The sequence below is a fragment of the Bombyx mori genome, chromosome 24, assembly GCF_030269925.1.
Source record: "Bombyx mori chromosome 24, ASM3026992v2".
Lineage (NCBI taxonomy): Eukaryota > Metazoa > Arthropoda > Insecta > Lepidoptera > Bombycidae > Bombyx > Bombyx mori.
Genome location: NC_085130.1, coordinates 7029108 through 7054417, shown reverse-complemented (window position 1 = coordinate 7054417; position 25310 = coordinate 7029108). Strand labels below are relative to the sequence as shown.

Here is a 25310-nt window from a genome sequence, read left to right as displayed (position 1 = left end):
AATTAAGTCCGCCTATGTAGATTTTGCATGGAGTTTAGTAAATAAATAAATAAAGGGCATAGCGAAATTTTGGACATGGCTCATGAATAGAAATCCCGTTCCTCTCAAGACACCGGTCGACGTTTCTGTGAATGCAAAATTCTCATAATTATACATAATTTAAATACTTGCTTTCACCGCATATTGAGACCGAAAGGGGAATAAATGTGTGTGAATGTGCAAAATATGTGGAATCATTATTATCTTCATATAGTTAAGGACAAGGCATAAATACTCGGCGATGTTAGAGGAAAGTATTTGTTTGTTACCCGCTACGTGATTCCATCAGTCGCTGCGAGGGAATGACAGCAGAATTTCCGTCGTGAAATGGAACAAAATTCCTAGACATTCGTTCAAGATCCACGTCGACCAAATATACATATGGCATTAACTACGTCGTGAACATTGCTGTTCATGACGTCAGGAAATTCTTTAAGCACGGCTTCTTAGATGGGTGGACGAGCTCAGAGACCACCTAATGATAAGTGTTTACTGGAGCCCATAGACATCTACAACGTAAATGCGCCACTCACCTTGAGATATAAGTTCTATGGTCTCAAGTATAGTTACAACGGCTGCCCCACTCTTCAAACCGAAACGCATTACTGCTTCATGGCAGAAATAGGCGGGGTGGCGGTACACATTCGCGCGCACACACAAGAGGTCCTACCACCATTAATTACGCAAATTATAATTTTGCGGGTTTGTTTTTTATTCTTTAAGCACGGCTGCCTTGAGTTCTTCATAACTTTTATCTATCTTCTCCGTCTTCAACCATAACTGTGCTGTTCCTGATAAAGATCTACGCGCTATGATAAGTAGTTGATGAGGCGACCATCCAAATATTTCGGCTTTGTCTTCTAGATCCTGTGCCCATTTCGTCAAGGTGTAAGTGTGATCTTTACCGCTGAATTTAGTCATATCTAATAATTGGACATAGGCCTCTCCCAATCTACACCACTGAGCCACTGAGCCCGGTGTAGTGGTGTAGATTGGGAGAGGCCTATGTCCAGCAGTGGACGGCTGTGGGCTGTTGATGATGATGATGATGAATAATTTGAAACTTACGTCTTTGTAAGTCCAGCATCATTTAATGAATTAAAAACGTTAAATGAAACTTTAGTAATACGAATTTACTGATCGTGGCGCGTGAAGAGCTTTTGGGTTCAGCTAATAAACTTATTGCAAGTTTTTATTTTTATTTTTTTATTGCTTAGATGAGTGGACGAGCTCACAGCCCACCTGGTGTTAAGTGGTAACTGGAGCCCATAGACATCCACAACGTAAATGCGCCACGCACCTTGAGATATGAGTTCTAAGATCTCAGTATAGTTACAACGGCTGCCCCACCCTTCAAACCGAAACGCATTACTGCTTCACGGCTGAAATAGGCAGGGAGGTGGTACCTACCCGGGCGGACTCACAAGAGGTCCTACCACCAGTAATTACGCAATTTATAATTTTGCGGGTTTGATTTTTATTACACGGTGTTATTCCTTCACCGTGGAAGTCAATCGTGAACATTTGTTAAGTACGTATTTCATCAGAAAAATTGGTACCCGCCTGCGGGATTCGAACACCGGTGCATCGCTACATACGAATGCACCGGACTTCTTATCCTTTAGGCCACGACGACTTAAACTAAATCTAAATCTAAATAAACTACTACAAGGAGCAGATTCCAGATGACAGTTTTATTTATTATCAACGAAGACCGGCGAGCTTCCAGCTCACATCATAGAGCCATGACTACCCACCCACCCCCGCAAAAGCACCGCATAAGCCCCTTTAAGCCTCGTTGACGGCTCCCAAATTAGAAATAAAAATCAATAGGAATTATCATGATTGTCGATTACTAACTTATTTCAAAAGGAAAATATTGGTTTATCTATCTATCTATCTACCTGTGCCGAATATTCTCGAAAACGAGTACACAGTTATTTGTGAATTAGACATAAAATTTTTGCAAACTCCAAACCGACCAATGTATTCATCCAATGCGTCCATTACCAAAACTTGTTTCGATATGTGCGCGGCTTGAGGCAGACTGGTCAATTGAAACTGGTCAAAGGTCAGACCGGGTCAAGGTTGGAACGTGACCGGTACCCAAAAAACCCATTTACACTTTTATTTGCTATACACAAACACAATTGAATATCGGGATAAGCTTTTTAACCACTCTTGTTTGTCAACAAACTATTACTGTTCTATCGTTATTTTCACCATCCTAAGACATCCGATTAATACAGTTAACTTAAAGTAACTACATAGAGAAACAGATGCAATACATTACGTCTACATTACCAATAGCAGAGCCCATTGCTGACAAATAATAAATCTAATACACGAGACACCAATATAAATAACAACGTGCCGTATTAATTATAATAAACAGCGTTGCTTCTCCCACTCCCTTTAGCTCCTTCCTCGTGCCTACCCGCCCACTTCCTACGGCGGAATTTAAAAAATTACACGCTATACCTTTGATACCTGGGAAGCAGATTTTATGAGTGGGCTACACAGGGAGAGACGCGGCAATGAAAATCGAATTTTTAAATACCCACCCTGAGTGATTCCCAAAGCCCAGTCACCTTTCTGGTAAGCGTACAATGCGTTTTACCTATTGCAAAAAAAAGAGACAAAATCTCGCTAATTTAAAAAGAAATTGGTTAAGCATGCATACGAAGCACATATTTTTGACCCAATCTATATAAAGGAATATGGCGGTCCCAATGTTTGTATACGCATTGGTTTAATGACGCGGCGATGCCACTTTCTGTATAACGCTTTCATTCAATGAAACAATGTAAGCTTTTTTGTTTATAATAGTAAATTTACAGCCAATGATAGCACGCCCACATTGGTTTTCATTTAGTTGCCTACCTAGATAATACCTAATAGCTTCGATCACCATTACATCGTAATGTCATGTCACAATACTAATGCACAAAAACAAAAAAAAACATGCATCTAATTAATCACTCGAAAAGAAAAAAATTCACAACTAAATCTAATAAACGGAGACATTTAAAAAATTCACCATTTTCCTTGTCTTGACACCCATCTCAAAAATTTCGCTATCGCAACAGTTCCCCGCAGGCACACAAAACACTTTTGTTTGTTTCACCAAAACTATTGTTCGATGGTGTATTCAAATTTTCACTTTTCGTTTATCGTCGTCTTAAATGATAAATGAGAACTCACAGAGCGTTTCACCATTGTTTTAGTGGTAATCATCGCTAGAGTGGCCCGGAATTCGACACACACGCGCATACCTTGAATCGCAAAAAAACAATCAACAGAAGAAATAAAAGGTCGATCGTTTCACTAACAAGAAGAAAAAAAAACAGCTAATGCTAATAGCTATTTAATAGTTTGATCCGATTATTGAAAATCGTAATTGTTTCCCTAAGGGTGGGGAGATGTAAAGAAAAACCTATATTCTTTAAAACTCTTTAGTTTTTATACAGAATTTTTCTTGAGTACCATTCAATGTCATAGAGTGATTTTTTATTTATTGCTTATATGGGTGGACGAGCTCACAGCCCACCAGGCTTTAAGTAGTTACTGGAGCGCATAGAAATCTACAACGTAAATGGCGCTACCCACCTTGAGATATGGGTAATGTTGTCGTGTTTGTTATTGTCAGGAAAAGGCTCTTTAAAAAAAATAAAAAGAAAATTACGCGTAAAATTTGAAAATTTAAGAATAAATAACCCCACCATATTAAAATTTATAATGATTTTCTAATGTAACCTTTTGACTTTTTTTGTACTTAACATAACATTGACATAATGCGTGCTCCAAATATCCTAAAGGAGGATGTAAAAAAAACTGAATATCTTTTAAACGTGTTTAAAAATCGTGTTTCAAAAAACAAATGTATAAAATAAAATTCAATAAAATCAATAATAAATTATAGTCCTCCAAGCGAAACCAGGGCGGGTCGCTAGTATGTGTATATAAAAGTACACATTGACCAACCGCGACAAGTGTATTAATAACCTGCACAGTGACATAATTGAAAAACTTTTCTAATTACATCTATCCGTCTGATCTGTTAATAACTAAAGTTATTTCATTAAATCAAATTGTAGGGTAGTTTTTTTTTTAAATGTAAAGAAGACGGTCGCACGACTACACCGGCGGTGAATCCGTAATTTTAAATAAATCAAAAACTTTATTACATTTACTAGGGATAAAGAGTTACTACTCGTAATGTCGTTTCGTAACACGTGTCATTTATCGTGATAAAGAGTGCCCTATGTCCTAATCCGCTAAATAAAAAAATCTTTGTACGATTTTTTTTTTTTTCGACATCTTCCATACATGTATTCACGTTTAGCATATTGGTATCGATGGCTTTAATAACTTAATTTACTGTAACAGCTCAACGCCAATGGTGCTACGCCAAAACCTCTCGAAACGCTACCCACCAACAGCGCAAAATTACTACTCAATCAGGTGCATAATACTTAGAAATCAACTCTCAATCCTTAGAACTCATATCTCAAGGTGGGTGGCGGCATTTACTTTGTAGATGTCTATTTGCTCGGGTAACCACTTAACACCAAGTGGGCTGTGAGCTCGTCCACCCATCTATGCAATAAAAAAAAATAGTACGCAAACTCGCCGATCCGAACAAATTAGTTTTATAAACATCAAAGATTGTTCCGTATCCACTAGACGATGTAATATTAATTAACGTTTTCTATTTTAGAACAATAGTTAAACCTGTACATTCAGCTTAGATGTAGGATATCGAAGTTAAACATGTCGAGCATTTCCTCTGGGAAGAGTTCATCTCAGAGCAGAATTATTTCCCAAATTAAATTCAGCTTGCCAATAAATTGTGGCCTTTCGCTAAATAGGCCACTTTGAAAATAGTTTGGATACGAAATCGAAACAAACAAACAAAATGTTCCTGCAATCATTTTACATTTAGAATAAAATAGACGTGTATAATAGGGTCATTTTTAATTCGTATAAACAATACACGGGAAACTACATTGACGCTCTCCACGCGGACGAAGTCACGTGCAACAGCTAATATATTTTACAGGGTTATTTTGAAACCGATATTTCTAATGTCCATGAGTGACCACACATAATCCTGTGGACGTCTCCATTGTCTACCTTCGAAGGCAACAAAAAAAAATTGAGAAATCCGTACGTAGAAATCTATACTAAAATATTTAAAATCTACAGTGGTTTTTACGAATGTTCCGGTATAACTAGTGAACCATGCATCCGATTGACTTGAAGCTTGGTATCCATATAGAAAACACATGTATTTAATGGATAGGCTAATATTTATATGAGCGTTGGACTCCCTAATAATAATGACAATAAATAATAATGTTAATTTTAAAATCCCAGCGAATCGTGCGAGTATGGCTAGTTTATTTATACAGTTTGATATTACATAGTAAACATCATCATATATTACTTTAATCATCCTGCAGTATCCTAGATCAAATACCGGTAGAAGTTTACGAGAATGATATTCGGTGTCGTCTGATATCTGGATGCATTTATTTTTGTCTATATCCATATGCTTTATACGCCTTTAACAAACGGGATGAGTTAATTTCGCACGATAATCACAGAGTCTTGCCACCGTTATATTCAATTTTCAAATAAAACCCGCGTTACACTTTTGGCGTAGAGGGACAACGTACCTAATCCACGACTTAGCGGGCTTGAGAAACAGAGAACGAACACTCATTTGCATTGAGATTTTAATCCGACGGTGGATATAGCGAAGCACTGTTGTTACTATAGGGTTAGTGAGAGCAAGTTCACTCAGGTTGAGCTGTGTGAGCTCACCTACCCGTAGTTGGAATAGCCCCTAGCTAATCAACGATTAAGTGGGGTACGAAATTAGCTGCACGACTCAACCGCTAACTTACACTTCGTGACAAAACAAACCCTAAGTAAAATCGTATACAAAATCCTTACCCGCTTCTTAGCCATAACAAAAAAAAAACAAACAAACAAAATGGAAACACAAAAGAGTCTGATATTATTACGAGAACGCTACAAACGTTAGACCGAACGCTTCGACATTTCGTCGCGAACTGCCGGAAACGGAAAATGGCGAATAGGGGCGGCCAAGGGGTTACCAGAGTCGCAAAACGAATAATTTATTTTAATTTTGCGTTAATTGTCGAGGGAGCAATATTGAACAGATGGTGGCAGGTGCTTATGCAAAACAAATATACCTAGTGTGAGTGAGCAGTTCCGATGACCTGCTTATGTTACCTTGACTCTAATGCAGTATTTAAACAATATTATTTTATTTATTTTAGTATATTATATATATCGAGCGGTGAAAGGCTATTTGGTTTAAGAGACATTTCGATTAATACACGACAATTATCTTTGTAATTAAAGATGCGTTTTATTTGGTATTAGCATCAACAGATCGATGTTTTTAATTAAGTTTACTTCATTAAAATAGCTGAAGAAGTATTTTTATTATGTTTTTTTTTATTTTAAACTATAAATGGCGCTCCTGTAAAGTTGCAAAAATGTCGCTTATACCTTTCATACCGTGATGTATATTTTTACACCAAGAATCCGAAGCAAAATATTTTTAACAGAAACATCGGACTTCGACCGGAAATCGAGGTCAGCCGCTCTATTGCTTACCATCAACAATGAGGTAATGAGCAAACAGGACTCATATTTGTCATCAAGAAACAAATCCCAATCAACTTCGCTCTTTTGATAAGTCATCATTATTTCAACACAAACACGTGTCCACGAAAAAGACTTTACGGTGACGATATAAGGGAAACATAATAAAACTAAACTCACCAAATTTTATTAATACGTGTTATTTTTTGTGGTAGAAAAGAAACGCGAGAAACTCATTCATTCATCAATTCATCATAGTTGGCTATTAGCAAGCTGAAACGAAAAATATTGCGGGGACGCAGCGCAATTTTGGTCTGACTAGACCCGCATCACACTAGATAAGATTTGATGTACGATGCACTCCGAGTATCAGGATGAGATGACATAACGTCCATGACGAAGAAGGTCATGGATGGAGATGGTGGCGTCCAATAGACATCAGGAGATCGTACTTGTGTCAGGAAGACAATGACCAGGAATAATAAGCTAATATTTTATATATTTTCGCGACTAAGGAATCGGAGGCTTTCAATATACGACACGCTATAATGGCAACTAGAGGTCCGCAATAGTCGAAATTCGACTATAATTAATTGGTATTGTAAGTTTGTACACTACTATGATTGTATTTTATACTTCTATAATCACAAATTTCGCCAAGACTAAACTATAAAAATATTAACAAAAACAAACAATATTTAATCTATTCTCAATTTGACAACAGACGTCAAGAACAAAAGTTTTATAATAAATAGTATGCATGCGTGTGTGCGTCAAATACATGGTATGTAGTGTGCGTAATGTTATGTTTATTAATTTAATGTATCTTTTATGCATTATTTTTAAAAAATATTAGCATTGTGCACTTCTTCTCTATATTAGATATATCTTATATTCTATCTTCTCTATAAGTGTGGAAAATTTCATACTCCTCCGTCCGCGCAATTTTCGTAAAAAGGGATACAAAGTTTTTGCTTCACGTATTAATATATGGCAATATGAATTCGTCTGCCCATATAAAGCAAAAAAAACCTAAATTATTGGTTTTCTACTCCCTATAACCTAAACAGTGAGTACGTTGCTACTAATCCAGACAAACACCGTCCTATAAATTTCAACGGAAAATCCAAGTCGCATTCATTAGCAATTTCCATGTACCATTTCCCGGAAACGACTTCTCTCGGACTGGCAATCTTAGGCTCTCACTCGGCGCCCTATATTCCGCTTCTTTGAAAGAAAAACGTCTAAACTCATAACAGTCGTACAGAGAAATACGGGTTTTAACTCTTTACGAGAAGTACGAATTCTGTTTGTAAACAATTTCGTTGCAGTGTGTAACATTTGAATAAGGGCGGTTATTGCGTCACAAGGGTTTCATTATTTTTCGGCCTTGAGTTACTTGTGTTTATAGCCGGGAGAAGGAAGTTGACCAAAAATAATACGTTTGATACAATGTCGTTTTGTTTTATCACATATTACCTTCTTTAATATTGTTATTTGGATTCATTTTTGTAATCAATTTTTGAACGTTTTAGCGGAACAGATTTAAAAATAATAAATTTAAAATTGCTTATACATCATATGTTATAGTGAGCCTTTAATTAGGTTGTTTCACTGCTGATCGCGACCACGTGTTACTTTCCTCCACAGTGTTCGATCATGAGTATCATGGACCGCATATTTTATACAAATTGTCAGATTGAGGGGCACACGTTTATAGTATGTACCACCACAAGGATAGTAGTCCTGGTCACTCGACTTGAGATTTCCAGGAGTTAGCGCTACCGCCTGACCGCAGAAGGTAGGTAGCAGACCCAACCTCGTGTTCACAAGAGGGCGTTAACCTCTGTGTCCGCCGATTAGAATTCTTTTCATTAATTATTACAAAGCTTCATCAGCATCGGTAGTTTAATATAAAATTTTCATAATAATCGAAAAAACAAAATAAAGGCTTTTGCGTTTTTTTTTATTGCTTAGATAGGTGGACGAGCTCACAGCCCACCTGGTGTTAAGTGGTTACTGGAGCCCATAGATATCTACGACGTAAATGCGCCACCCACCTTGAGATATAAGTTCTAATCTCTCAGTATAGTTACGACGGGTGCCCCACCCTTCAAACCGAAACGCATTACTGCTTCACTGCAGAAATAGGCAGGGTGGTGGTACCTACCCGTGCGGACTCACAACAGGTCCTACCACCAGTGAACCAGTATTTGCTATATTTGCAATGTATGCTCATCTTAAAGATACTGCGTTTTATAATGCGTAATATAAAATTCAATGCCAATTTTTTCTACAGTCTTTGCTTTAACTACAAACTCGCTTCCTTTGGCAGTTCTTTTCTTCAAATTTACTAACAAATCCAAGAAAATCCGAGTACTCGTAAATGGTTGAAAACAGTTTTGGCTTACATCCACGAGCATTTCGGGATCGGATTACTCGCAAAACTTGGAAATGCATCGAAATTTAAATTCGCGACTTTTCTAACTGAAACTCTACAGTGTCTGATGCATAGATTAAAATCGTTCATATCAAGCTCAAATTGAATACGTTTTTTTTTATAACTTGTATCCCACCTTTTTAGTAGGACCGAAAGACTGCCTCGTGACGAGCCAGTAATGGCGCTACGCTAGTAGTACAGTTGTTCTTAGTGCGAGTTTTTTAACGTTCTCGATAACGTAAAAGTTAACTCAAATTTGTATGGAGCTGGGACGTTTGCGTACGTTTGCCGCTAGGGGCGCTGTTCCAACTGCATACAAATTTGAGTTAACTTTAACGCTATCGAGACCAATATATAACTCTCACTAAGCACACTGATTAGGTATGATTTTTGTACCAAAATATTTTCCTTCATGGCTCGAAGTTTTTCCCAAAACTCTATAGTTTACGTTTACCGAAAACTTGAGGACTTACCAATGAATATTTTCCATTTTACATTTAAACAAAACATCATTACCATTTCGGACTCTTTTTGGCTTCGGCGCGGCTCCCGGGATATCCACAGAACGTTTTCCGTCAGTCTTATGAAAATTCGCAGTAAGAAGAATAAAGATAAGATGTCACGCTTGCTTGAGGTTTCGTACGGGTTGTGGCAACGGGCGCACTTCGTCGGTTTCTTCATTCCAAAGGTTTCCCAAAGCGTCAGCAATGTAGAACATTAAGCGACTAAGTGATTTTCTGATTACGTCTGAAGAAAAGTTTAATGAAATAATTTTAAATAGACATGCTTTAACAAAAACCGACTTCAAATAGAAAAAAAAAAGATATTCCAAAACAAATTAATATACATACACTAAAAACAATAATCATCGAAATCGGTTGGCGTGATATTGAGTTATTCATCGATTTGTCGCGCACGTACTTAATGCAAATTTAAGACTTATATGGTTTTCTCATGGATATCATTATCAGAACTGGACTAAATTGAAATGGGACTACACAGGAAGCGTCAGCTTTCTAATAAAAAAAAAGAAGCATCAAAATCGATTCACCCAATCAAAAGTTATGAGGTAACAAACATAAAAAAAAACTACAGTCGAAGTCGAATTGAGAACCTCCTCCTTTTTTTAAAGTCTTCTAGTGAGGTCTTCTATGACTACACATTTTTTTTTTTTTTTTTTTTTTTTTTTTTTTATTGCCTTTGTAGGCAGACGAGCATACGGCCCACCTGATGGTAAGTGGTCACCGTCGCTCATGGACGTCAGCAATGCCAGGGGCAGAGCTAAGCCGCTGCCTACCATTTCCCGAAAACGTCATTAAATGCACCATATATAGGCAATATAACTATTCTACAATTGATTACCAAAGTCAAATTGAGGCCGTCAGCGCAAAAGTGGCCTAACCCGCAACTTTTCATATTCGTGCTTATATACTGCAATTTATTTAAAACACAATAAATATTGATACAAAACCGGCGTATCCTTAGTTTCACCCACGGTTTACAGATGGGTTTGTAAATAATACTTTTGCGCGTATGAAGCAGTGTTAAAAAAAATTAAAATCTCATTAACTGCGTACTAACTATGGTAAGCCTAGGCCACTTTTGCGCTGACCGACTCAATTACGACCATATCTAATGAACCTACACTTAGTTAGAAGAGGCACAAAGCTGAAAAGAAAAGCCAGCCTGAATGCAGTAAAACACGGGTCAACACCAAACTTGGCTTTGATTGCAAAGCATAAAGTTTCGATATTTTAGATCGTAATTAGACGAAAAAAAAAATACATGGCATGAAACAGTTTGCTTTTGAACTTTAATAAATTGACCACATATGAAACAAAATGCATCATCATCGTATTTACACTTTCGTGACATTTTAAAACACCTGATCGTTGTTTTTTTTTTTATTGCTTAGATGTGTGGACGAGCTCACAGCCCACCTGGTGTTAAGTGGTTACTGGAGCCCATAGACATCTACAACGTAAATGCGCCACACACCTTGAGATATAAGTTCTAAGGTCTCAGTATAGTTACAACGGCTGCCCCACCCTTCAAACGGAAACGCATTACTGCTTCACGGCAGAAACAGGAGGGGCGGTGGTACCTACCCGTACGGACTCAAAAGAGGTCCTACCACCAGTAAGACTTATGACTCGAGTGCCATCTAGTGGCACTGTGTAAACGTAAACATCACACTCTCATAGCGCGGTTTTTTTTGAAAGTATTAAAATTAATTAAAATTTATAAAAAAATTGAAAAATGAGTATTATTACTATATCTATCACAAAAGCAAACTTTATACCAAAAAAGATATTTTATTTTCGTTTTTATAAACGTTAAGACAAAGAACGAATTTTTTTTTTTGTAGAGTTGTGTAATCTAAATGAAATAATAATGCGCGATCCTACAATGTTTCCAACACTACATTGGATGAGCAATTAAATGTCCAACGCCTGTATAATGTCAACGTGTCAAGGCGGGTCGTGCTTCCCTTGTACATATATAACTATTGATCCAATCAATTCGTACCGCTCTAGTTCGTCCAAACTTGTATTTAAATTTAATGAACTGTGTGTTTTTGGAACGAAGTTCCTTATGGGACGATGCGGAGGGGTACGCTAACCGGGAAAAAACGTCCGTAACGTAAGATTTTTGATTAGTAATGCACACAGTGTACAACTTTTACTGGTGGTAGGACCTCTTGTGAGTCCGCGCGGGTGGGTACCACCACCCTGCCTATTTCTGCCGTGAAGCAGTAATGCGTTTCGGTTTGAAGGGTGGGGCAGCCGTCGTTACTATACTTGAGAACTTAGAACTTGTATCTCAAGGTGGGTGGCGCATTTACGTTGTGGATGTCTATGGGCTCCAGTAACCACTTAACATCAGGTGGGCTGTGAGCTCGTCCACCCATCTAAGCAATAAAAAAAAAAAAAAAAAAAAAAAACTTAACTTTGTAATAACGTACAAAAAATAACATTTTTTTATCATACATATTGAAAATGAATCTATTCCTAAGAGGCCTAAAAGACTAACAATTGCATTAACAAACAAAAGAAGACAAAGCTAGGCAATCCAGACGCGCTTAGTAACAGAAATCGAAATAATTACTTTAGCGGCCCGCGTAGGGCACCGGTGACCTACATGGCAGGCAAGGGGTTAAAGCAGAACTGGAAGGGGTTTTTTTTTGGGGCGCCAAGGAGGCGCACAGTTGAGTGAATAATTCTTTTCTTCTGTGTTCCTTCGAGTCTATAATATGTAATATTTTTATGTGTGCTAATGGTAGGTAGTATTTAACGTTTTAGCATATGTGTAAGTGCATAAATGTGGGAAAATTAAACAAAGCCGCTGCTAGACGTGTTCTTCCATAAAAATCCACTGCAAATAGTCTCAGTCAGTAAATAACCAGAATTTTATTGAGACTTTAATTTTTAGACGATATATCTCATCGCATTTCGTTTAATTTCATCCAAATTAATTAAAGTCTCAAATTAATCAACTTCATTTCATTTCGCTTCATATAATTTTTCATGCTATAATAGAATGTAAGAAGAAAATATAAGACTTGGCTTAAAGGTCTCGTTGTCAGCCTATACAATAAAAAATAAAAAACTGGAAGGCAAATATATACTATGTATATGGTTTACAGGTTGAATTTTGTTTCGCGTAAATATTTCTCTTTTGAACGCTTTTTGAATTCTAAATCTTTTTTTGGGCCCAATTCCACGAAGCCCCTTCATGCGGCCAATGATCGGAAACGCCGGTAGGACATAACAAAAAATAAAATCCTGTCTAAGCATGATGGTCACGACCCTCAGCAGTGAGGAAGCGAAGGTAGGAGAAGGAGGAGAGAGCCCGCACGGGTCACAATCACCATCTTTTTTTTTGTCCTTGTAGGCAGGCGAGCACACGGCCCAGCTGATGGTTAGTGGTTACCGTCAACCATGGACTTCAGCAATGCCAAGGACAAAGCCAAGCCGGGACCACAACATGCATACAAATACGAACAACGACGTCACGAAGTAAATAAAGCTTCATTAATTGTTCGAGAAAAATTCATTACAACACCATTACAAAAGCAACAGTCAAGGTACATTGAACCCGAGTGTATTCATTACCGAAAGCAATAAGGTAATGACAGAATAGATTATAAGTACAATGAAGCAATAATTGTTTCTATATTTTTTTTCTCTCGCTTCAACGCTTCAACGCCATTGTATTGTATGTACTGTCCATACAATATAGACACACAACTGTCTACATTCTTTATTCGTACATTATATTTTTTGTTAACTAGTAACCTCGACGGGTTATTCTTTTTAGGCAGACGGGCATACGGTTATTCTTTGTAGGCAGACGGGCATACGGCCCACCTGATGGTGAGTGGTTACCGTCGCCCATGGACTTCAGCAATGCCAGGGGCAGAGCCAAGCCGCTGCCTACCGCTTAATACTCTCCATAAGCCTCGTTTGAAGAAGGACATGTCATAGCGCTCGGGAAACACCGTGGAGGGGAGCTCATTCCATAGCCGGATGGTACAAAAAAGATCTCTGGAAACGCACTGTGGATGACCGCAGTGGCTCCAGGTAGTATGGATGAACTCTACTCCGGTGGTGGGCGGTGCGATGGTAAAAACGAGATGCTGGTATCATCTCGAACAATTCCTCAGAGCACTCCCCATGGAACATACGGTACAAAATACAGAGGGAACCGAAGTCCCTCCGCAGACCCAGAGGCTCCAAACGATCCGAGAGAATGGGATTATCAACAATCCGAACGGCCCTCCTCTGTATGGAGTCAAATGGAAGAAGCTGGTATTTGGGAGCCCCGGCCCAGAGATGGGAGCAGTACTCCACGCGAGGCCGGACTTGTGCTTTATAAAGCAAAAGTCTTTGTCCAGGCGTGAAGTACCGCTTCGCTCTGTTGAGGACTCCCAGCATTTTGGACGCCAACTTGGCTTTGCCTTCCAAATGACTCCGAAACTGGACATCGCTCGAAATGTCGACCCCAAGTATCCCGATACTCTCGGAAGGTTGCAGGGATACTCCTTGGAATTGCGGCGCCATGACAAAGGGGTCCTTCTTCGCAGTGAACGCGCAAACCTGTGTCTTCAACGGGTTGAATTGAACTAAGTTCGATTCACCCCATTTGGAGACTCGCCCCAGAGAGTTCTCCACTTCAGACACAAGTTTTGATCGTCTCTCTTGCACCACGCTCCGAGAGAGACTCTGATGGCCGATATATCGCGCATCCCCCGTGCTATCATCTGCATAGCAATGCATGCCATCAATAGACAGCATGTCATTGATATACAGGATGAAAAGCGTGGGGGAGAGCACCGAACCTTGTGGAACGCCAGCGTTAATGGTCATGGTATCAGAACGGTCACCGTCTACAACGACCGTGATGCTCCGCCCATCCAAAAAGCTAGCGATCCACTTGCAGAGACCCTCGGGGATTCCGTAAGATGGTAACTTCGATAGAAGTGTCCTATGCCAGACCCTGTCGAAGGCCTTCGCGATATCAAGGCTCACAGCAAGAGCCTCGCCCTTGCTCTCCAAGGCTTCAGCCCACCTGTGAGTAAGGTATACAAGAAGATCGCCAGCTGAGCGACCGTGACGGAAACCGTACTGTCGGTCACTGATCAGCTGGCGATCTTCAAGATACTTCAGGAGTTGTGTATTTATAATTCGCTCCATCACCTTGGAAAGCAAGGAAGTTATCGCGATAGGCCTGTAGCTCGATGGGTCCGACCGGTCACCCTTCTTGGGGATAGGGTGGACGTGGGCGGTCTTCCATGAAGACGGAACCCTGTTAGTGCAATAAGAGAGGCGATACAAACGCGTTAGCGCAGGTGTCAGCTCAGGGGCGCACGTTTTCAAAACCACTGCGGGGATGCCGTCTGGCCCACTCGACTTATGGACGTCCAGGAGTCTGAGCTCCCGCCTGACTGCACACTGTGTGAAGCAGATTTCCGGCAGGGAGCTATCACACCGGGGGATGTTCGGTGGTGTGGCACCCCCGTCGTCCACAGTCGAGTTCGAGGCGAAGAGTTTGACCAGAAGGTCAGCCTTCTCTTTCGCGCTGTGGGCCAGATTGTCATCGGACTTGCGCAGTGGTGGGAGACTAGACCTGCAGAAGTTTCCTTCTGCAGCTTTGGCGAGCGACCAAAAAGCACGGCTCCCGGAGGGATAGCTCTTCAATCGCTCGCCAACTCTAGCGACGTGCTCCAACTTCGCCTTGGCAATTACCTTCTTGTAGGACCTGGAAGCGGCGTTATATTTCCGCCTTTCCCCTGAGATGTTAGGATCCCGACGTCTCCTGGCATTATCCCATGCCACGTATGCGGACCGCTTGAGGTGTGCAGCATCCCTGCTGGCATTGTTATACCAGGGTCTGCTGCGACCCCCAACGGGCACTTCAGAGGAGGGAATAAACAATTCCATCCCCTGGAGCACCACGTCTTTAAGACGGTCCGCACAGACGTCAGGATCAGCAGAGGAAAAGCAGAACCGCCCCCATGGGTAGGATGCGTAAAATTCACGCAATCCATCCCAGTCTGCTGACATATACCGCCAAACTCTTCGATACCTGGTCGTCGTTCGACGATCAGGACGAGAGAGTGGTACGGCAGCACGAATAAGGCAGTGATCAGACGATCCAAGCGGAGCGTCGACCACCACACTGTATCCGGCCGGATCTGTGGTCAGCAGAAGGTCCAACAAAGAAGGCTCGTGCCCCTCGATATCTGGGACACGGGTGAGCTGTGTCACCAGCTGGGAGAAGCCGTAGGCCAAGGCGAAATCGTAGGCATTCCGACCCGGGAGGTCAGTGGTTCTGGATCCCAACCACTCTTGGTGGTGAGCGTTAAAGTCTCCAAGAACCACCACCTCCGCAGATGGGTACTGCTCAAGCACGCGGTTAGTCCCCTCTTGCACATGCTCAAACAGAGCTGAACCTGCATCACTGCTGTGGGACCTGTACAGGCACGCGTAGATTCGGCTACGGCCCCCGTGATCTACGCGCAGCCACAAGAGGGACAGGTCCCGTTGTTCGAGGCCCCGAAGACGGCGACAACAGACATCAGCCCGGACGAATACGCACACCCCGGCTTTACGCAGGAAGTTGTGCTCCAATACGTAGCCGGGGTATTCAAGTTATGAGGTATCATCCGGAGCAGATATCTGCGTCTCCGTTAAAAAAAAGCAGGGCAGGCTGCGCCGTCTCAAGGTGGTGGTGTACGGCGTCAAGGTTGCTATGTAGGCCCCTGACATTGCTGAAATCCACATTAAATGTGGAATGGGGGACCGCCTGTGAAACCCTTTTCTTTTTTTTTGTCGTCTTCATGATGTTTAAGTTTTCGGAGAGTAGGATTAGGAGAGGTAGGATGTTGGAGGTGAGATCGAGGCAACACCTGAATGAAGCGCGGAACATAGTACGTGCTCGACCACGGGTTGCGTGAGAGACTGACGCAGGGTATGGAAGGGCCCCCAGTCCACTCTGCGTGCGATCGCCGGGATCCACTCCGGTCTCCGACTCCGGCACGACGACCGCACGGCAGGATTTTACACCGGTTGGCGGGACAGCTTCCCGGGGCGGAGTTTAGTAGAGACACCCGGGTTCAGGTCCCCTACTGACCGGCGGGCGGCAGCGGGTACCGTTTCACTGGGTCTCCCTATACCCCCGTCAAACAATCACGCCCCGCGAGTTCGCACGCACGTCTGCTCCGCAAGTTCCAGGCGTCACCAAGACTCAACCCCAACAAGGAAGGGGAAAGGGAAGGGATAGAACTGGCTCTCCAACCCACACGCCGGAACACAGCTAGGCTATTTGGCGGCGGACTCTAGTTGGAGGGTGGTCGCCAGCCAGTCGGACTAGGTCCTACCACCGGTTATGTTTTCGGCTCCCGTTTAGCACCACCCAGGGGTCACTTGTAGGGAATCGCGGGTTAAACCTACGGAAGCGGGAAGCACCAACCCCCAAATTCACCGGGCTATTCAACCGGGTGTGTTGCTAGCACTGGCTCTAGCAAGAGCAGTACTTCGCTGAATCTACCACCGCATCGGAAACGCGACCCACTGAGAAAATCCGGCGAGATACTCAGTGGGCTGTGTTTATGGATTAATTCACTCGTCGAGCCCTTCGTCGCAAGCGACGGGTTCGACGAGGACGGTGACCGGTGCTTGTGGTACCTAAAAGCAAAGTGGTGCTATGCGTGTGGTGGGATTGGAAAGGCATTATTCATTATTTAAAGGCAGGGCCATCGATTCTGAACTCTACTGCGAACAACTGATGAGATTAAAGCAAGAAGTTGAGAGAAAGCGGTCGAAATTAATCAACAGAAGGGGTGTGGTTTTTCATCATGATAACGCTAGAGCTTGGCTGGGAGGTGTTAATGCATCCGCCGTACAGTCCTGACCTTGCACCTTCAGATTTCCACCTGTTTCGGTCTCTTCAGAATTTTTTAGGCAGTGTCAGGTTAACATCACGAGAGGACTGCCAAAACCAATTGCTGCGGTATTTTGATCAGAAGCCCCAAAATTTATATAGCAATGGGATCATGTCCCTACCTACAAGATGGCAAAAAGTTATCGAACAAAATGGTACCTACATACTTTAGTTAAATCTAAATAAACAAAATTAAAAGTGTTGTGAATTTTCTTAAAAAATGCGATGAAACTTTTACCCCAAAACCCAAACCTATTTATATAAAAAGCTATTTCATCCCAACCAACGAATCGGGCTGAAACGTACAAACAATTGCTGAGTAAAAATTCCATAACAAACGTTAACAATGAGTAAATTGAAGCAAAAATACGCGTTTAACATTCGTATAGCCGCGTTGCCGATTCAAACGCTAAACGTCCTTGGCATTCGTGACATTTTTCTACATTAAGGCGCGCCTACATAACGCATGGCATCGTATACATATTATGGTACAACGAAAACATACCCAAACTCTGAAGTTTTATTTAGAACTATTAATTAATAAAAAAAGGCTGTTTACGTAATACGAACAAATTTAAAACCATCAGAATCTTTATACAAGTTTTTTGCTTTTATTTATAGCTTAGATCATTAATTAAGCTTTTTTTTTCTACCTAACCTGATAGCCTTGAGAGGCTATTTCAGCGTAACCTTAACTAGTAAGTAAGCTCACGGGGCTCAAACCTGACGTCGTTGCTAACACGAACCCTACCAAGAGCCGTGCTTCGCAGAATCCACCACCGGATCGGAAACGCGACCAACTGAGAAGATCCGGCGAGAAACTTAGTGGGCTGTGCCTGTGGGTTAATTTATTCGTCGAGCCCTTCGTCGCAAGCGACGGGTTCGACGAGAACGATGACCGGGATTAAGCTCTCTGCTCCTCCGCTACATACTGGATACCGGCGCTCGCCGACATCGCTGACCTTGAGACATGAGGTTCATGTCTCAATATAGCGGATGTCGCGATTTTCAATGCTAGCCGGGTAGGTAATCCCCGTGCTGGATTCCAAAACGTCCTACAAGCACTGGAGACGTATTTTTAATGCAAGCAGTTTTTTGTTTAAGAGACTTGATTTAAGATTAACTCCACATGTCTTCCATATCCCGTAACGAGTATGGCGACTGTCTCCTGGTTCAAATCATGAAGCAGGTACCGATTTCTCTAAATAAACATGTAGGTACGTATGACGAACCAGATTTTCTTTTCTAAATTTTATTTACCTACTAAACTTCTAATGTGGAATTTCATTTGATCATTTATAAAATCAAACAAAATATTTCAACTCACCCAGACGTATCGTATTTATACCGAAGGAATATCACTTTCAACTGATTCTTACCTGAAAAACGAAAAAGAGGCAAAAATTAGTGAGATATTCATAGAAAAAAAATATAACACGCATTCTAATTACTAATATGACGTCATCTTAAGGTACCTTCCAAAAAAATATGTGACTCACGTGTTCACTTAAATGATTCGTACTCTTCTATGACCTTGAAACTATAGTGTTCGAGAAAAGTCGATTGATAAAACAAGAAAAATAAGTCTAGTAAAATGCAACTAACTGTAAAAGTTTATTTATCTCTCAACAATAGAAGTCATGGGGCATTTTAATTACTTTGAAGTTTTCTTCTCAGACTTTTTTTATTGCTTAGACGCGCACGTGGTGTTAAATGGTTACTGGAGCCCATGGACATCTACAACGTAAATGTGCCACCCACCTTGAGATATAAGTTCTAAGGTCTCAGTATAATTACAACGGCTGCCTCGTCCTTCAAACCGAAACGCATTACTGCTTCACGACAGAAATAGGCGTGGTGGTGGTACCTACCCGTGTGGGCTCACAAGAAGTCCTGCCACCAGTAAAAACCCTTAAACACTATAATCTTAAAATCTATTTCATAAAGAAATCTTATTAAAAATGGATCCAACAGTTACACAATGAATCGTCTTTAAATATCCGATGTATTGCCACTAATGTTTTTATACTATCCAAATAAACATAGCTTATTATTAATATCACTCAAATTCCCAATCCAATCGGGTTACGTAAACCCAATATTGTGTCAGCAACGTTATATACACCTAACAATCATTAACCTTATTCGTAACGCCATATGTCACGAAGGTGGCTGGCTATACTCGGTCGAGGACTCCGTAATATGTAGTATAATAATATATTATTATAAGCAGTGTAAAAAAAGCTTAACATCGCTGTCAAATCAAAATCTGCTATGCGAAAAAACTCTATTTTGAATTAACGAGTAAAACATTTTTGTATCAAAATTTATATGAAGGTAAATTTTTAAGAACTATATCAAATGAAAGCTATAGATAAATATTAAAGCTATAGACACATAATTGTTTTTTTTAATCGGTAGATAGGGCTGTGAACTATACGAAAAGGTCAAAAAGTAAAAAACTCAAAAAGTGCACATAGCAATTTTGGTTTGACAACGACGATAAGCTTTGTAAAATATATAACTACCCGCACGGTCAAACTCTAAATACATAATAATATAGTAAACATTTATTTAATCGTTTGTCTTTAATTACAAAACAATTCACAGCTCACGCAGTTAAACATTCAAAGGAGCCCGTGGACTGTTACGTGCTTCGAGACATAAGGCCAAAGTTCCTTAAATTTACTTAGAATCAGGACCACCTCGCACTACTGCGTTAAGATACAGAGTGTATATAATTATCTATATTACTCTTCAAGCGCATTAGGTAAAAAGTTATTATCACTTCAAGGTACGGTTCACGCAGACTGCTGAGCGCAACGGTTGGAGACTGAATAAAATCTACATGTATTTAAATCCCATTACGGCAATATTGTCGTTTGCCCATTTGCATACAGCTTCATTCTAACAAGTGGATCGTTTTGCAGTCTACTACCTGCTGGGAAACGTACGAACTCAAAATCGTACCTACAAAGACACACAAATCAAGTTATACTTTTTTTTTATTTTCTACCTAAGCTGAGAGCCTTGAGAGGCTATATCAGCGTAACCTTAACTAGTAGGTGAGCTCACAGGGCTCAAACCTGACGACGTTGCTAACACGAAACCTAGCAAGAGCCGTGCTTCGCAGAATCTACCACCGGATCGGAAACGCGACCCACTGAGAAGATCCGGCGAGAAACTCAGTGGGCTGTGTCTGAGGGTTAATTTACTCGTCGAGACCTTCGTCGCAAGCGACGGCTTCGACGAGAACGATGACCGGCAAGTTATACGTCGACGAGACAGCACAATACGAACATTACCTGTGATGTGCGTGGTGAGATCGGAGACGCGGGCGTTCTGGACGCCGACGGGTCTGCCCTGTGCTCGGCCAGCACCCTATGCTCGTGTTTCGTCCCTACAACGGAATTCTTGACGCGTTCCATTTTAGCCTGGATCGCCTTGCGCGAAATGACCTTCGCCTTTTCATCTTTAGTACCACCGTCGGCTAGCTTCCTCATGAGGCGGACGGTAGAGGCCACCGAATGTTGTTGGGTGTCGGAATTGGTTCTGGACAGACGCGTGGCCGGCCGGGCTGCCGGGGTAGCTCCCCCCGTACTGCTCCTGGTCGTTTCGTTTCTACTGAACGGTGCTCCGTCGTGTTCTGTGTCGGAATCCGCTGGTAGATAGCCTCCTCCGCCGACCGAAGACACGCCGGTCCGCAAAAGATTCTCGTGCTCAGCGTATCTGACTCTCTCGTCGACCGTTACGTTTCCGTTTTGAGCTCGTTCCAAGCCGCGCTCCATTTCGCCAATTTGTCTCTCCAGCTTACGAAGCACATCGTCGGAGGGCGGAGTTGGCGCATTGTCGTCCGGCGGATCGGGGGCTTGGAACGATTTCAAATGTATCGGATGAGCGCGACTGATCTCAAGACGTTTAGGAGCGATCCCAGTTGACGTCACCTCGTACTGAGTTCGCTGCGGCTGAGCAGTTCTTTCCAGCATCGCTAAAGAGACCGGTGAAGGAGGAGGAGCACCGTTCAAAGCCGACTCTTGGCTGTCTGGAGCGGGCGAAACTCTGGGCGCCCGAAAACTCTTTCTCATAAAATCTTCCCTTGTCAATTTCCTCTCCATTTTATCATCGCACTGTTTAACTGTTTCAACGTTATTTATCCGCTTTGTAATCAAATTATTCACTCACTAGTTCGAAACGTACATTATATCAAGTAAATTTATAAATAACGTTTAACTAAATTTAGACCTGAAAATAGAAAATAGCTTAACACGATGTCTGTCGGCTGCACCTGACGACGATGACTCCTTATCGATACGACAACGAGATAAAGGACTGAATCGTCAATGACACAAACCGATACTAGGCGATAACACAAATCGACCTAAATAAAACATTACTTTAACGTGAAAATCGAACAGCGAAAGATGCAAGACTGTTTTTTTGCAAATGAGAAACATTAATAATAGCTGCTGACGTCATACGTTCAAAGAAAACCTGATAGAATACAGTACTGACACACGAAGCTACTTTTCCATTGTTATTTTGGACACGATGATCGAGTATCTTGTATTGATCATTTTAATTAATGTGCACTGTGATTAATTCTAACACCGAGGACGTACCGCCGACAGACGGAATAATTTATTTTATTTCTCATCAAATCATAAATTAATTATCTAAAAATATCAATGACGAATCGAACGATAAAACCTTTTTTATTTTAAAAAAAACTATTACCAAGAAGTCTTATAGATAAAAACAGATGACGTGACATCGCTTGAAAAATACTCCTTTTGGCGCGTGGATAAACTAAACCTTTTTTTTTACTTCCTATTCTAGTAACTTCCAGGGGTTATTCTAGATTCACCGAACTAGTAAGTGACCTCACGGGCTCAAACCTGACGACGTTACTAACATTGACCCTAGCAAGAGCAGTGCTTCGCTGAATCTACCACCAGATCGGAAACGCGACCCACTGAGAAGATCCGGCGAGAAACTCAGTGGGCTGTGTCTGTGGGTTAATTTAATCGTGGAGCCCTTCGTCGCAAGCGACGGGTTCGACGAGAACCATGACCGGTGCTTAAGGTACGTAAAAGCACCATTAGTGTATCGGGATCCGAAATGACGTGTTTTGCGACGTTGACTGTTTACCATTCGGTCCGCAGGATCGGGAATGCAATTAACGGCGGCCACGATGAGAGGGTTCTCGTGTCGTGCCGCTTTCTCGCAATGGAAGTAAACCTACCCACAGTTCTAGTGTATCAGTGCATACCCGGCTCAGTCAAATTGACCTGTATCGATAAGCGTTAAATAGAGAACTCCAAAACGACAAACCAAATTCGTTTATAACTAAATCCAAAACTCCCATCTGTTATGTTCTACCCACACATGTCTCTAATGCAGTATAGCCGCTGCTATTACTACTACACAAAAGATTGGAGCCATGCTGTGCGATCTACAGGTTTCTGAACCCATTGAGTTTCTCGCGAGATCATCTCAGTGGGTCGCGATTCTAATCCGGTGGTAGATTCAGCGCAGCACTGCTCTTACTAAGACTAGTATTAGAAAACCGGAGAAGCTGAAACAGCTCCTTCGGGCTACCAGCGAATAGGTGGAGAAAGAAAACCAGGATCCAGTAATCTCTCGACACCCGACGGTCTATTGATCAAATAATCTAAAACCACAACCAGCAATTAAGGAACCACATTCGGTAAAGAAACACAAATCGATGTTGACACGACAAATGTATTCGCAGACGAAGCATACGAGGTTCGGTTCGCGAATGGCAACGAACTGTCCGATCTGGAAAGAAAGAGACGAATGAGATAGTTAGTCAGAAGCCTCGATAGCACCTACGAGACCGTTCACCGTTGCAACACACACACACCCAAACAGGCACAAAGCGACCGTAGCGAATGCTGAAATTGAAACAGAAACATTTCCCACCACCGAAACAGTTGTATCAACAACGGATAAAACGAACATAGTGCACAATACAATATTTTTGGACGCACAACGAATATGAACGGTGAATTGGATTTTTCCTTTCTTAAAACCGTTATACTTCTATATTATAATCTAATGTAAATTATTAGAGTTGAATTTAAAGATGCTCTTGTTGCATTACATTGAGGTTTCGATTAACATCGCTCACTGACTCTGCGATGCGGACAGTTCTCACACGTTTTTTTATTGCTATGAAATGATATAAATAGGTACATATATCGATCTTTGGTTATCGTAGTAAAAAGAATCCTAATTCGTGACCCAGGTACGGGACAGTTCACATGACTTAATGAAATGCTAATACTACATCGCTTAAATATCTGTATTGGAACTAGAAGGGATTGATCAAATTTACCTTCTTTTTTTATTGCTTAGATGGGTAGACGAGCTCACAGCCCACCTGGTGTTAAGCGGTTACTGGAGCCTATAGACATCTACGACGTAAATGCGCCACCCACCTTGAGATGTAAGTTCTAAGGTCTCTCAGTATAGTTACAACGGCTGCCCCACCCTTCAAACCGAAACGCATTACTGCTTCACGGCCGAAATAGGCCGGGTGGTGGTACCTACCCGCGCGGACTCACAAGAGGTCCTACCGCCAGTAAAATTTTATCGGTACCGTAATAACTTTACATCGAGTGTGTGTCCGTCCCTGATACGTCATAAGGCCGTTAAAGCAGTATTAGTGCTCTTTGTACAAACAATACGAAAATCGGATTCTTCTCCCAAGAGACAGACCTACATAAAGTATTTTCTTCGCGGCACGTCCTTTTAGGACATTATTCAATTGTCGACAAGTCACAAACAACAACATCCTAGGCGCTCGTGACTTTTTTTATGAACGAGTGATTATTGATGGCCCAGAAGTCTTTACAATTTCACCAGGAATTTCACGGACCCCCGTAACCCGTAAAGTATTGGAAAGGTAAAAAATAACATAAAGTAACATTATATAATGCGTGATTAAACGGTAAAAGAAGTTTTAATTTTTTTTTATTACCCTTGTAGGCCGACGACAATACGGTCCACCTGATGGTGAGTAGTAACCGTCGCCCATGGGCTTCAGCAATACCAGGGGCACAACTAAGCCGCTGCCTACTTAGACTACTGCCTACATTAACCATTAGAGCGTGAGCCGTCGATAGATCGACTCTATTAATTATAGGTATTAGGTATCGACCTGTACGTACGTACGTATTTTGCTGTGAATTCAGCATTATTATTTGTATTTGAAGTTAAAAAAATTATAAGGTACTTTTTTTTCAAAAATCTTTTATTAATTTCTACAAAATATCTGAAAATAAGCTCAGCACTAAAAGAATAAAAAAGTTTATATTATGTTTTATAAGCGTTAATTTAATTAATAAACACTAGTGGTCCCGCAGTAGTCGAAATTCGACTATAATTAATTGAATATTATGGTCCTATTGTTACATATTTCGCCAAGACTACACTATAGACAAATACGCGTAATATTAAAGATAAACAATACTAACCTATTCTCAATTTGACTACAGACTTTATGCAATGACAAAAGTTTTACAATAAACAAAGAGTATATGTGTGTGTGTGTGTGTCAAATACATGGTAGTGTGTGTAATGTTTTCTTTATTGATTTAATGTATCATTTATGCATTCTTTTAAAAAAAATATTAGCATTGTGCACATCTTCTCTATATTCTCTATAGGTGTGGAAAATTTCATACTCCGCCGTCCGGGCAATTTTCGTAAAAAGGGATAC

The 25310-nt window shown here is 41.1% G+C and overlaps 1 protein-coding gene across 33 annotated transcripts in view; it reads right to left on the bottom strand.

Annotated features, from left to right (window-relative positions):
* Positions 1-25310, bottom strand: part of LOC101740714 (serine/threonine-protein kinase MARK2) — a 234162-nt gene that overhangs the window by 62921 nt on the left and 145931 nt on the right. For 22 of the 33 annotated variants that reach the window (XM_062675698.1, XM_062675703.1, XM_062675711.1 and 19 more), the window contains exon 2: positions 20872-21808. The exons of the other annotated variants lie outside the window; for them this stretch is intronic. In XM_062675698.1, the coding sequence (XP_062531682.1) occupies positions 20872-21681 (810 nt within the window). In that variant the 5' untranslated portion in view covers positions 21682-21808. The remainder of the gene's footprint in view (positions 1-20871; positions 21809-25310) is intronic. 33 annotated transcript variants of the gene reach the window in all.